This window comes from Mytilus trossulus, chromosome 3 (assembly GCF_036588685.1).
Source record: "Mytilus trossulus isolate FHL-02 chromosome 3, PNRI_Mtr1.1.1.hap1, whole genome shotgun sequence".
Classification (NCBI taxonomy): domain Eukaryota; kingdom Metazoa; phylum Mollusca; class Bivalvia; order Mytilida; family Mytilidae; genus Mytilus; species Mytilus trossulus.
This window is the reverse complement of record NC_086375.1, coordinates 47,928,794-47,942,338: the sequence shown is the minus strand read 5'-3', so window position 1 is coordinate 47,942,338 and position 13,545 is coordinate 47,928,794. Positions and strand designations below refer to the sequence as shown.

Genomic DNA, 13,545 nt, shown 5'->3' with positions numbered 1-13,545 from the left:
ACATGTTACAAAAGTTATTTTTCAACTTGATTTGTAACTTATTCTTTGATGACCTGACAAATTACATACCCTTTGGGTACCATTTAAAGTACATTATACACTTTTTAGAATAGATAAAGGCAACAGTAGTATACTGCTGTTCGAAACATTTTTATGAATATAAACATGCTGTCTGTTAATTGTCAGAATCACTATGTCATATATATATATATATATATAATTCATTATCATAACAGGTATCATTTTTATTTGTTTAGAAAACAAGGAACTTATTAAAGATAGCACATTATCAGTGCACTACTAATTATGTAAATGAATGAAGCAATAGTAAAAGTCCAGTTATGATATGACTCTAGTACATGCAACTCTTCCATAATACCAGCAAAATCTAGTCTTGTCATCCAAATTTTTAAAATGGAACACATTGAAAATAATAATAGATTTAAGTGAATTCGGGCAATTAATGTTACTTATATATCTCAGCATTTTTCTTCTCCGAGTTCATTTGAATCAGACTGGATTATCTTTAATGTCCTGAATTTTTATTCCCCACATTGGCTGTCCCAGTGCATTTGATTCTGCGACCAATAGTTGTAAGTTCAGGGAGGTGTTGGTAAATTTTGCAAAATTGTATATTTCGTTGTCACCTGGACTTCATAATGTTGAAAGCCTTTACAATAAAGATACTTCTACGTTTATCAATTAAACTTCAAAGATTCATGAAAATGATTTAAAGGTTAAATGAACCACAACATAGTGACATGTACATCATACTACAGTTTGGATGAAAAATAAGGAAACGTGGTTTGATTCCCAATGAAACAACTACAGAGCCAATACGATAAAGGCCAATTAAGATGTAAGAACTTGCAGTTAACTTTCTTTGGCAATGATCAAAACCAACTCTGTATAGTAATTTATTACCTAAATGTTAAATATAATAGATTTTGCCCATTGTCTCTAGTGCATTTTCTGTGAAAATATGTTTCCACAAAAAACTGAAATTGCGGATAAGGTTTCGGTGAACCCTGCCAAATACACATTTACACCCTATAATCAATACATGGTCATGCATTTTGCTTGTGTTCATAGTATCGTAGAACAGAACAACAAAAACCATCTAAACTTTAACCAATGAAGAGTTGTCTAATTGGCAATCATTCAATAGTTCTGTCGAAAATTGAACCATGAAAATGAAGTCAAAGTCGGATGAACCCTGCTAGACAGAATTGGACATCTTCAATCAATCTACATGTAAACAAAAACATAGTTTCCTATTAATAATAGCATCTTAGAGATGGACCTAACATGAAATCAAGAGCTGTCATCGATGAACCACGGAAATGAGACCAAGTACACCTAACAATCACACATATACCTAAAGTTGACCTATTGTTAAAAATACCTTGGAAATGCAACTTACCATGAAAAAACTTGCATGTTGAAAAATGAACTATGAAATTCAGGTTAAGTTCAGACTGGTATGTAAATCTTACAATCAATCTATATACCTTACATAGTTTCTTGTTGATCATAGCATCTTGGAGACTTTTATCAATGCACCATGGCTATGAGGTCAAGGTCAGATGAACTATGGTAGACCAGATAATATTATGCACCTTGCAATCTTTCCATACACTGAATAAATTGACTTGTAGATTAAATTATCTGTGAAGTGATGATCATCAAACCCTAACAGTAAGTTAGATTGTTAACTCTGCCAGACACAAACATACACCTTAAAATCAATCGTAACAACTTGTATACAGTGGTAGTTTCCCTTTGGCTAATAATATCTTAGAAACAAACCTATCACACAAGTATCTAAGAAACAAACCAAACCACAAAATGTTTTGATCAATGAACCATGAAAATGAGTTTGAGGTCAATTGAATCCTGACAGATGGACATGTGCACCTTCCAATCATTCTATACAACTAATTCACTTGACCAATTGTTTGAAGTAACCAAGAAACACACCATACCATAAAACTTAATGTTTACCAATAAACCATGAAAATAAGGACAATGTCAACTGAGCCATCTAAGACAGAATTTCATCTTAAACAATGTGCTCCACAGGGCACAGCTTTATACAACTGAAGAGGTTGAACCCTGAACAGTTGGGGGCAAGTATGGACACAACATTCAACCTTGATACAGCTCTGAATTTGGGTTGTGATTAAATTTTTGACATAATATTAGTTTTTGACACAAGACAAATGTCAAGATCTTAAAACTATTGTGCAATACTGTGCAATTAAAGATTTCTTCTTTAATCTTTTGAAAGATTTGGAATTTGAGAAATTTGAAAAAATAATTGAAAACTACTTCCACACCCCTTTTTTTTGCAATTAGTCCAAACCTGACATTTCTTTATACATAATTTACAAGTAGTGTTATCTGAACATGCCAAACATTGTATGTAAATGATTTAATCCCTTACACTACTTTAAAATTGTTTAAATTGTCCCATGACCAGAAAAAACTATTTTTTCCCCTTTTGCCCCTTATTCCAAAATATTTCGAGCAATAACCCCCCAAAGTCAATACTAACCACCCCTTCACGGTATGGAAACTTGTGGTATAATTTCAGAGAGATTCATACACTTTTAACACAAGTTATTGTTTGAAAACTACAAAAATGCTTATTTTGGGCCCCCTTTTTGGCCCCTTATTCTTAAACTATTGAGACCATAGCCTCCATAAACAATCCCAACCTTACTTTAGTGGTATTGAACCTTCTGGTAAAAATTTATAGAGATCCATCCACTAAAAACAAAAGTTATTGTCCAGAAACTTAATGTGTCTTCAGGCGACGCGACGCAGACTACAACATGATACCATTATACGACCCAAATTTTTTTTGGCGGTCGTATAAAAACAGATTAAACAAGGAAGCTTAAAATGCCCATTGTATGAAAGGTATGGACTCAACCTTAAAAACTTGACTTTGAGGTCATCCAACATGAAAACAATCTATCCCCAAAAGATTTTTGGGACTCTTCACAAGAAGATATTCTGTAGATGTACAGAAGAGAGCAATACAACTAGAGGCTCTAAAGAGCCTGTGTCGCTCACCTTGGTCTATGTGCATATTAAACAAAGGACACAAATGGATTCATGACAAAATTGTATTTTGGTGATGGTGATGTGTTTGAAGTTCTTACTTTACTGAACGATTTTGCTTCTTACAATTATATCTATCATGAACTTTGCCCATTAGTAACAGAGAACTATATTTGGTAAAAATTTACATAAATTTACCAAATTAATGAAAATTGTTAAAAATTGACTATAAAGGGCAATAACTCCTTAAGGGGTCAATTGACCATTTAGGTCATGTTGACTTATTTGTAGATCTTACTTTGCTGAACATTATTGCTGTTTACAGTTTATCGCTATCTATAATAGTATTCAAGATAACCAAAAACAGCAAAATTTCTTTAAAAATTACCAATTGGAGGGCAGCAACCCAACAACCAGTTGTCAAATTCATCTGAAAAATTCAGGGCAGATAGATATTGACTTGATTAACAATTTAACTTCTTGTCAGATTTGCTCTAGATGCTTTGGTTTCATAGTTATAAGCAATAAACTGCATTTTACACCTATGTTCTATTTTTAGCCTTGGCGGCCATCTTGGTTGAATGGCCAGGTCATCGGACACATTTTTCAAACTAGATACCCCAAAGATGATTGTGGCCTAGTAGTTTCAGTGGAGATTTTGTAAAAGATTACTTTAATTTACGAAAAAATGGTTAAAAATTGACTATAAAGGGCAATAACTCCTAAACGGGTCAACTGACCATTTTGGTCATGTTGACTTATTTGTAGATCTTACTTTGCTGAACATTATTGCTGTTTACAGTTTATCTCTATCTATAATAATATTCAAGATAATAACCAAAAACAGCAAAATTTCCTCAAAATTACCAATTCAGGGGCAGCAACCCAACAACCGATTGACCGATTCATCTGAAAATTTCAGGGCAGATAGATCTTGACCTGATAAACATTTTTATCTCATGTCAGATTTCCTCAAAATGCTTTGGTTTTTGAGTTATAAGCCAAAAACTGCATTTTACCCCTTTGTTCTATTTTTAGCCGTGGCGGCCATCTTGGTTGGTTGACCAGGTCACGCCACACATTTTTTAAACTAGATACCCCAAAGATGATTGTGGCCAAGTTTGGATTAATTTTGCCAAGTAGTTTCAGAGGAGAAGATTTTTGTAAAAGATAACTTTAATTAACGAAAAATGGTTAAAAATTGACTATAAAGGGCAATAACTCCTAAACGGGTCAACTGACCATTTTGGTCATGTTGACTTATTTGTAGATCTTACTTTGCTGAACATTATTGCTGTTTACAGTTTATCTCTAACTATAATAATATTCAAGATAATAACCAAAAACAGCAAAATTTCTTCAAATTTACCAATTCAGGGGCAGCAACCCAACAACCGATTGACCGATTTATCTGAAAATTTCAGGGCAGATAGATCTTGACCTGATAAACATTTTTACCCTGTCAGATTTGCTCTAAATGCTTTGGTTTTTGAGTTATAAGCCAAAAACTGCATTATACCCCTATGTTCTATTTTTAGCCATGGCGGCCATCTTGGTTGGTTGACCGGGTCACGCCACACATTTTTTAAACTAAATACCCTAATGATGATTGTGGCCAAGTGTGGTTTGATTTCGCCCAGTAGTTTCAGAGGAGAAGATTTTTGTAAAAGTTAACGACGACGGACGCCAAGTGATGAGAAAAGCTCACTTGGCCCTTCGGGCCAGGTGAGCTAAAAAGGGACCTGGAAATATTCTATCAAAATGGATACATTTTTATAAACATGTAAATTAAATGGAACAAAAATACTATGTCAATTACAGGGTAATTTATTCATTATATTCAAATTTAACATCTTCCTTTTGAGCACTATATAATATTTGTAAAAGTTTGCTTTCTATTTTTTCCACAGCAGCTAATGTCAATACCAGGGTCTCGTGTTTCAGCATACTGTACACATTTAAACCTACAAAATAATAATAAAGTCAAAAGCCTTCAATGCTGTATTAAATATCTAGGTTATTTTACACAAAAATATATTGAATTTATTTTGTTTTGCGATTAGATTGTTTATGAAGGAGTATTTATAATATACCCTTGATAAACACATGTTATTTCATGGAAAAATGTGAACCCCTCACCTTTCAGTGACTTTGGAATATTAGTTTGTTTAAGTTAAATTTTCTTGTAAGACCTGCTTTATAAAAAGGAATGCATATATGCAGAAATGTCATGCTTCCTTTACTGAATATCATTCAATTTTAATATGATTACAGACTTTTCACTCAAGGTTTTACTACAGATCGGTACCAAATAAGTTGAATATCATCGCAAATGCTGGAAAATAAGATCAAAGTCAGATAAAATTTACCTAAGGGCAGATTCCTCTTACAATCTTTTCATAACCAAATATAGTTGACTCATTGCTAAAGAATCTCAAAGACAGATCCAACATTTTCTTTATGTGACTTGTAAAGTGATACTTTGCTACATAATATTTTGTAAGAGAGAAGATTACAATATCCTCATCCACAAATGATATAACAGGAACTAACATAACATATTTTGGCATAGCATTAAAATGAGGTAAGAGTGAATCTAAATAGGAACTAGCATTCCATATACTGACGTAGCATTAAAATGATTTTTGGTGTATTAACCCCACTTTTTGAGCACCGCATTTAGGCTATTTCGTGGTGGCCAGTTTTTTTTGAGAGAGTAAGCAGGAGTTCCCAGAGAAAACCACTGACCTTCCATAGAAAAACTGACAATCCTAGTCAACTAAGATTGGAGTTGAGTACATCCGCACAAGTGAGGTTTAAACTCACAACCTTTAAAATGAGGTAAACATGAACCTTAACATGAACTAACATTCCATATACAGGCATATCATTGAAATGAGGTAAAAGAGAATCTTAACATGACCTAACAAACCATACAATATACTAGCATATTTCTGTGTCATTTGGTCTCTTGTGGAGAGTGGTCTCATTGGCAATCATACTACATCATTTTTTTTTATTTAGCATTAACATGAGGAAAAAGTAAATCTTAACAGGAAGTAACATACCATATACTGGCATAGCATTAAAGTGAGGTATCTGGTTTACTGCTAAAGAGAAATTCCTGGGCATTATATCAGAACTGAAATAAAAAGAGAAGAACTTTTGTTACTGTCATGAAGCAAAAAGCCATATATGTTTACATCTGAAAACAACAAATAATGTGCAGTGTAAAATGCCTAACGAATACACATACAGGTATTGAAGAGGAATATATACAAATCTGTTCCAAAAGAAATCTTTCATGTAAAACATAGTTACAATCAATTGATTCACTAATTCTAGATATTTACAGATTCAACAACAAAGTTTACAAACTGAAATCTTTGAGACTTCTAAGTCTTGCTTTTTGTGTTCTTGGTAATGGTAAAAAAATCACTCCACAGAAGAATTGATATGCATAAATGATAGCACACATTACAATTTTACATACACTATGTGTAAGTCTAAAAAAAAATACAATAACCTGTCCTTGCTTCTAGTATGTTTTGTCCACTATGGGTGTTCCATAAAAACATGGAAGGCACTTTACAAATTTCAACTATTTCTATTTTATATTGAATTTTAATGTGCATGTTGCTGTTTGTTTGTTTATTTCACTTTGTCTAGAGATATAGGGTGAGGGTTAAGATCTCACAAACATGTTTCACGCCACCACACCTGTCCCAAATAAAACATCTAGCCTTTGTTTTTATTTTTACGTTGTTTTTTTTTAAATTTTGATTCATTTATACATTTTGAAGTTGTCTGACGTCCATATTTGCTGAACTAGTATACATTATTGTTAATGAACTGTCTCTGAACTCAGGATTTTTGTAGCTGTGTTGAAAAACCATTGATGGCCTTTGGTTTTTTTCTGCTATTTGGTCGGGTTGTTGTCTCTTTGACACAGTCCCCATTTCAATTTTTATTTTATTTTCAGTCTGTAACAGAGATCCATGTCAAATATCTTTTTTGTATCATAAAATGGTAGAGATATTTTCCTTGGTACCATGTATGTTTAAATGGAACAGTCCTTACAATGCAGATCCAAAATAAGATCATGACATTATTTTATTTGGGATACAAGTCAACACAGAGTATCTGGAATATTCTTCACCAAAAAATATACTAGCTTTTTGGAAAGTGTAAAAATTTAACCCATTAAAATTAAGCTATATTTTGTCAAAAGTCAAAGTACTGCATCACTGCAAAATATATTTAATAAAAGTTCCATATAATCTGATTCTTTTATTTGTAAACCAAACTCACTCATCAACAAACAGCGTAGAGAAGCCCCAAAATCTGACATCTATCAAGTCTTCTAGAAACTGAAATACCAATCATATACATTTCTTAAATCTACAGTTTAAAATTACTACATTTTCAGATCATGCATTTTTTAATTGAAAAAATCATTGTTGGATGTTTTATTCTTATATCTTGTCTATATATTGTCTTAGTATATTAAAACATTAACTCTGGACTGATAAGGGTTATTGGCTTTCTCCCTTTTAAAATAATTTGAAGGAAACCAATAAAATAATAAGCAATAACAAAAAGATTTGCAAGGGACATAATTCAGCAGTGCAACAAATTAAAAATTAGTATATGGGATCAAGGGACATAATTCAGTAGTGCAACACATACACATTAAGTGACTGGGACCAAGGGGCATAATTCAATAGTGCAACACATACAAATTAAGTATCTGGGACAAAGGGACATAATTCAATAGTGCAACACATACAAATTAAGTAACTGGGACCAAGGGACATAATTCAACAGTACAACACATACAAATTAGGTGACTGGGATCAAGGGACATAATCCAGTAGAGCAACACATGAACTTTCAGTAAATGGGATCAAGGGACATAGTTAAGTAATTCAACACATAAACATTAAGTAACTGGGATCTTGGGACATAAATTAATAGAGCAACACATAGACATCTTGAAACTGGGATCAAAGGACATAATTCACTTGAGCAACCCATCAATATTTAGTAATTTAGATCAAGGGACATGATTCAGTAATGCAACACAAACATTTAGAAACTGGTATAAAGGGACCAGTAATGCAACACATAAACTTTAAGTAAAAGGGACCAAGGAAAATAATTCAGCAGTTCAACACACAGACATTCAGTTATTGGGATTTAAATTCTTGATACTATTTTGAATACTATTTTTAGTTTATACATCATTGAAACAAAACTTTAAAATTCAACCTAACAGCATCCCATCAACAAAGCTTTCATAAACAAAATCCCTTAATGTTCAAACATAAGATAATAAACCGACCTGATGATCAGCCTTTGGTATTTCCAAGGAATCAACTATAATCAGCTTGTTCTGAGCATACTTAGCAGATAATGCACAGCATAGTCCATGGACTCTTTTTGTCTTTGGTAACATGTAGAAAAAAGACTTTGGACCACGAGGACCAAGTGCTTTTCCACCTAAAATTGAATTATTTTGTAAGTCACATGATATTTCATTTGAATAGCTAATTTGTAAACATGTACTTTCATCAATTCTAACACAATGAACAAATATTATTAGAAATGGTCAAAGTATACCTACTTATTGCTATTATATGTGATAAAAAGATTCTTAAAACTAATTGATATTTGAGTCTCATGATTTCTATATTTAGTTTTTATTGGATTTAATAAGCTTTCAGAAACTGTGAGTACTCTCAGATTTGTTCTGTATTTTTTATTGGTTTTTGTGTGCTTTATATAGATCTATCACATGAGATAAGCCCTTTTAAACTGTTTGTTATAGTTTTTTCTCATGTTGTGTTGTAATATGACTGTCACAGGTTTTGAGAGGGTTTCTTGCCAACAAAGTGCCTTTAGATCATAAATGAGTGGCCTAAAATTAAGTGGTTGTCGTTTGTTGCAGTACATGTATATCAAATTCATTGTTTTTTTTCACAAAAATCAGGGAATTAGTTTTCCTTTTTTAATGGCTTCACATTTGTTATTGCTATGCCTTTTATAGCTTGCTATGCAGTATGGGCTTTGTGCTCGTTTTTGCAGGCCATACTGTGACCTGTTGTTGAAAATTATAATGTCTTTTGGTCTCCAGTGGAGAGTTGTCTCATTGGCAATTATACCACATTTTCTTATTTTCATATACATGTAGACTAATTGTCATATCCTTTTAGGTTTAGACTTTTATAACAATACAAAATTAATAAGTCATTGTAACATGACCAAGAGCAACTTGCTTATCATTAAATGTACTGATATGTGATAGCCCAAATTCAACAACCTACCAAACATTAATGAACTCAGTATATGTACTGAACTAAATTTAACTGTCTGTTTGGCGAAATTCTGAATGTTACAAATTTAAAGTCACTAAAGTATGACATAGCAAGTTGTTCCTCATATTATGCTCACAAACTTAATCCTGGTACCTTTGATAACTATTATGGATATGAAAGGCAAGTCTTGATTGAGAGTTGTCACTTTGGCACTCATACCACATCTTCTTATATCTAATTATAGTTTTGTTTTTACCTTAGATGTATAAATCACACTATTGTTTTCAAAATGTGACTTTGTGTGTTTTGAAAAAAATCTTAATAACTGAACTTACCTTTATAATATATAGGTGACCTTATACTACCCTGCCTAGCTCTACCAGTCTTCTTCTGTGGATGGGGCTTTTTACCACCACCGGGCATTTCTGCTCTGCTTCTTGCAAATGAATAATCCTAAAGAGAAATGATTATAAGTTATCTATTTCAATGGGCACTTTTCAGATGCTAAGAATATCTTTATACTATGAAATATTTGAAAATGTAGATGTTAATTAGCCTTTCCCCTTTCTCTTTCTGCAGAGATGGTTGTGGTTTCTCACTGCGCTTGGTTTAATTGCTGATTATTGCAGAACTTTTTTTGTGGTTTCTTGAATTCATTTACAACTTGTCTGAACTCAGTGTAGTGTTAAATATGTTGCCTCTCTCTCCCCCCCATACACACAATGAAAATGTAAAAACCAAGATGAAATATTATATATCGACTAAATCTGATAACACAAAGATACCTGGATGTATCTGCTGCTAAGTTAACATCATTTTCTTCAATCAACCATTTTCTACATTTGAAAATGCCTTACCAAATCAGGAATATGACAGTTGTTGTCCATTCGTTGGATGTTTTTGTCATTTGATTTTGCCAAGTGATTAGGGACTTTCCAATTGAATTTTCCTTATTAACTACAAGTTTATTGTCATACACTTACATGACTTACAATACATTGCAATAATCCTTTTGTTTTTCACATATATACCTTCTTTTTTTAGACTAGACAATACTTACTATAAATCTATATTTTCTTTGCCAGTCTACATTGTTATGAAGTATATCAATTCTGTAAATACATACAAGGTTATAACTATTTGAATTCATGCACAACTTACATACTGAGTGGAGATAAACATGATTGCATAGAATATTTCATAGGATATAGATTCATAACACAGTTTGATTTACTATGGAAGTTTATAATACTTTCTTTAACCATACATTATACATGCATTCAGGAGATATTAAACTTGTTTTCTTCCACAATGGCATTTCTTAAATAAGTGGTTTTTTTTTTAAATATTGTATATGTACTGTATGAACAAAAACTAATTAAATTTTGATACACTGAAAATATAGGTACAAATGTATAATGCCAGATTGATGGCATATTGGTATATTCTACTTTATAATAAATCAGGTCAGATGATAATATATGTAGCACATTTGAAAATTGTAGTCTAGGTTAATCAATTTTTTTTTTACCAAGTTTAATCAGATTCCTCTTTAATATATTACAGAAACTAAATATTTCTGTTTCTAAATATCTTGTTTCAGCTTAAAATCATTTTGACTCAATAAGGCCAAAAGCATTACATAAAACTTTGGAAAATCTATTTAACTTGGATACCTTGGATAGGTGCCAAATATTTTTGGATGTAGATCTACAATTCCAAGCTTTTCATCTTCCAGTGTTGCCATTGTATCTAACCATGCTTGTTTGGATGGTAGATGCTCAGATGGATATTCTAGTTGTCTTGATGTAACAATTGGCAATGGTGGTCTATCTGGTACATACAGATGTGGATCTGTTATAAAAAGTGTATACATAAAATTATTGTGAGGCAAACATAAATGTGATTTAATCAAGATTATTTGGTTTCCCTGGATGAATAACTTTTAAGATGAAGACTACAGAAAAAAAGACAACAAGATGTCATCTAAAGTCAACAATGATGTAAGGCTTATAATTAAGTATGCCAGACATGTTTAAAAGATTTTAAACAATACACAATTCTAACAAACCGACATAATTACCTGATGCTGTTTCTAACTCTCCTGTTACATCTGCTTTGTCTTCTGCCCTCAAACTTCCTGTTGTTGTCACATTCTGTCAAAACCAAATTTAATAATTATCAGTATTTAGAATCATGTGATGCACACAGGCTACATGTAGGTCCACATCCATTTGCAAACTATTGTTATCTATCATAAAGAATCATAGAAATCAAACATGTCACCGCAGAAACTAACAAAACCTTTAAATAGACTTATCAAGAAGGGATATAGTTATGATACTGTTGTCAGGTCATTAAAGATTGCATATTTTGGCGTTAATATTGATTCACTTATAGGGTCTTTGCATCGGAAATAAACACAATTATTCATAAACCAGTTGTTGGCATGACACAGGTTATGTTCTTCTAAGTTCTCATATATCATGTATATGTTATGATGATGTGATACTAAACCCCTAGTGGGAAGGATTGTGCCTGATATTCATATGATGAAATCATAATCTTTCAATCAGTTTAATTGAAGTCTGGAGCTGGCATGTCAGTCAACTGCTAGTAGTCTGTTGTTATTTATGTATAATTGTCATTTTGTTTAATTTCTTTGATTAATTACATCTTCTGACATCAGACTCGAACTTCTCTTGAATTGAATTTTAAATGTACAAAATGTACGTATTGTTATGCATTTACTTTTCTACATTGGCTAGAGGTATAGGGGGAGGGTTGAGATCTCATAAACATGTTTAACCCCACCGCTTTTTTGCGCCTGTCCCAAGTCAGGAGCATCTGGTCTTTGTTAGTCTTGTATTAATTTAATTTTAGTTTCTTGTGTACAATTTGGAAATTAGTATGGCGTTCATTATCACTGAACTAGTATATATTTGTTTAGGGGCCTGGGGGCAGGAATTTCTCGTTACATTCATTTGACATTGAAGACCTGTTGGTGACCTTCTGCTGTTGTTTTTTTTATGGTCGGGTTGTTGTCTCTTTGATACATTCCCCATTTCCATTCTCAATTTTATGTCAAATATGAAAAATGTTCAAATCTTGAAAAACAACTGAAGGAGTGAAATATCACTGGTGATATCACTGTTGAAGTGTTTGATGTTAGGTTAAGTTCTAGTAATTACTCATGATTATATAAAATTTCCCTTTCCTATAGTGAAGCTCAGTGTTCGTACTCTTTGTACCCATGGTACCTGGATGTGAGTCTGACTATTTGTAAAGATACATGTGCTGAATAACAAAAACCTTGAATTCATTCTAGAAGCTGTATAATTTTTTTTTTAAACTTTTTTGGACAATATATACACAACATGAAAATAAGGAAATGGGGTTTGATAACAAATGGGATGACTATCCACTAATGGTAGCTGAAAATTATCATTTGTCTCCTGTAGGTAAAAGGCATTACTACCCTCATAATTAAACATGAAAACGGGAACACAAACTCCAGCGGAAGGGATTGCTGATTTTTTGTAAGCGTGACACGTGAAAGTCAAAATAATGTGCCATGAAAATGGGAAATGAAGTCCAGCAGGACACAGGAAATTGCATAAAAAATTGGAATAGCTTACATACATAGTGTTAGCGGGATACGGGAATCTGGCAAAACAGTAAGCTGGATCTAGGATCAGAACCCCCCGAATGAGACCCCCTATAATGGCAAAGAGAAGCGGGATTCAGGTTTCTCATTAGTGCAGCTCCTTGATAAGTGGAGCAATGTAAAGGGCTATTTCCTTGAACACACCCCCTCATAAGTGCAGCTCCATTATGATTAGTGGAGCAAGGCCAAGGGTTATGAGCTTAGGCTATGTCGGACGTCCTTGAACACACACCCCCCCTTTTCGTGTAAAATAGCCTCTTAGAATCTATAATAAGGCCATCTACTATGTAAATTGAAAGGTCTTCTGCTATGTAAATTGAATATCTTACACGTGCTGTAGCAAAGGTAAATAAATTCTTCAAATTTTGGCTATTAAGTCTACAAAATATATGCTTTGAACAAAACATTTTTAGTCAAATGTGATTTTTTTCCCTGGTACAAATGTTATGGTTATGGTAATGTTGAGCAGGACAAAAAACAGAATTTCTGGTT

At 32.7% G+C, this 13,545-nt stretch overlaps 1 protein-coding gene across 1 annotated transcript; it reads right to left on the bottom strand.

The window, feature by feature from the left end:
* Nucleotides 1-4,880: 4,880 nt before the first annotated feature.
* Nucleotides 4,881-13,518, bottom strand: LOC134711679 (large ribosomal subunit protein uL4m-like). Its single transcript, XM_063572443.1, has 9 exons — nt 13,383-13,518; nt 11,470-11,542; nt 11,063-11,240; nt 10,447-10,498; nt 9,722-9,839; nt 8,414-8,571; nt 7,381-7,439; nt 6,138-6,211; nt 4,881-5,033 (listed from the first exon to the last, which is right to left on the bottom strand). Exons 1-9 carry the CDS (start codon nt 13,458-13,460, stop codon nt 4,897-4,899), a joined length of 927 nt encoding a protein of 308 aa, XP_063428513.1. The 5' UTR covers nt 13,461-13,518; the 3' UTR covers nt 4,881-4,896.
* Between the last annotated feature and the right edge of the window lie 27 nt (nt 13,519-13,545).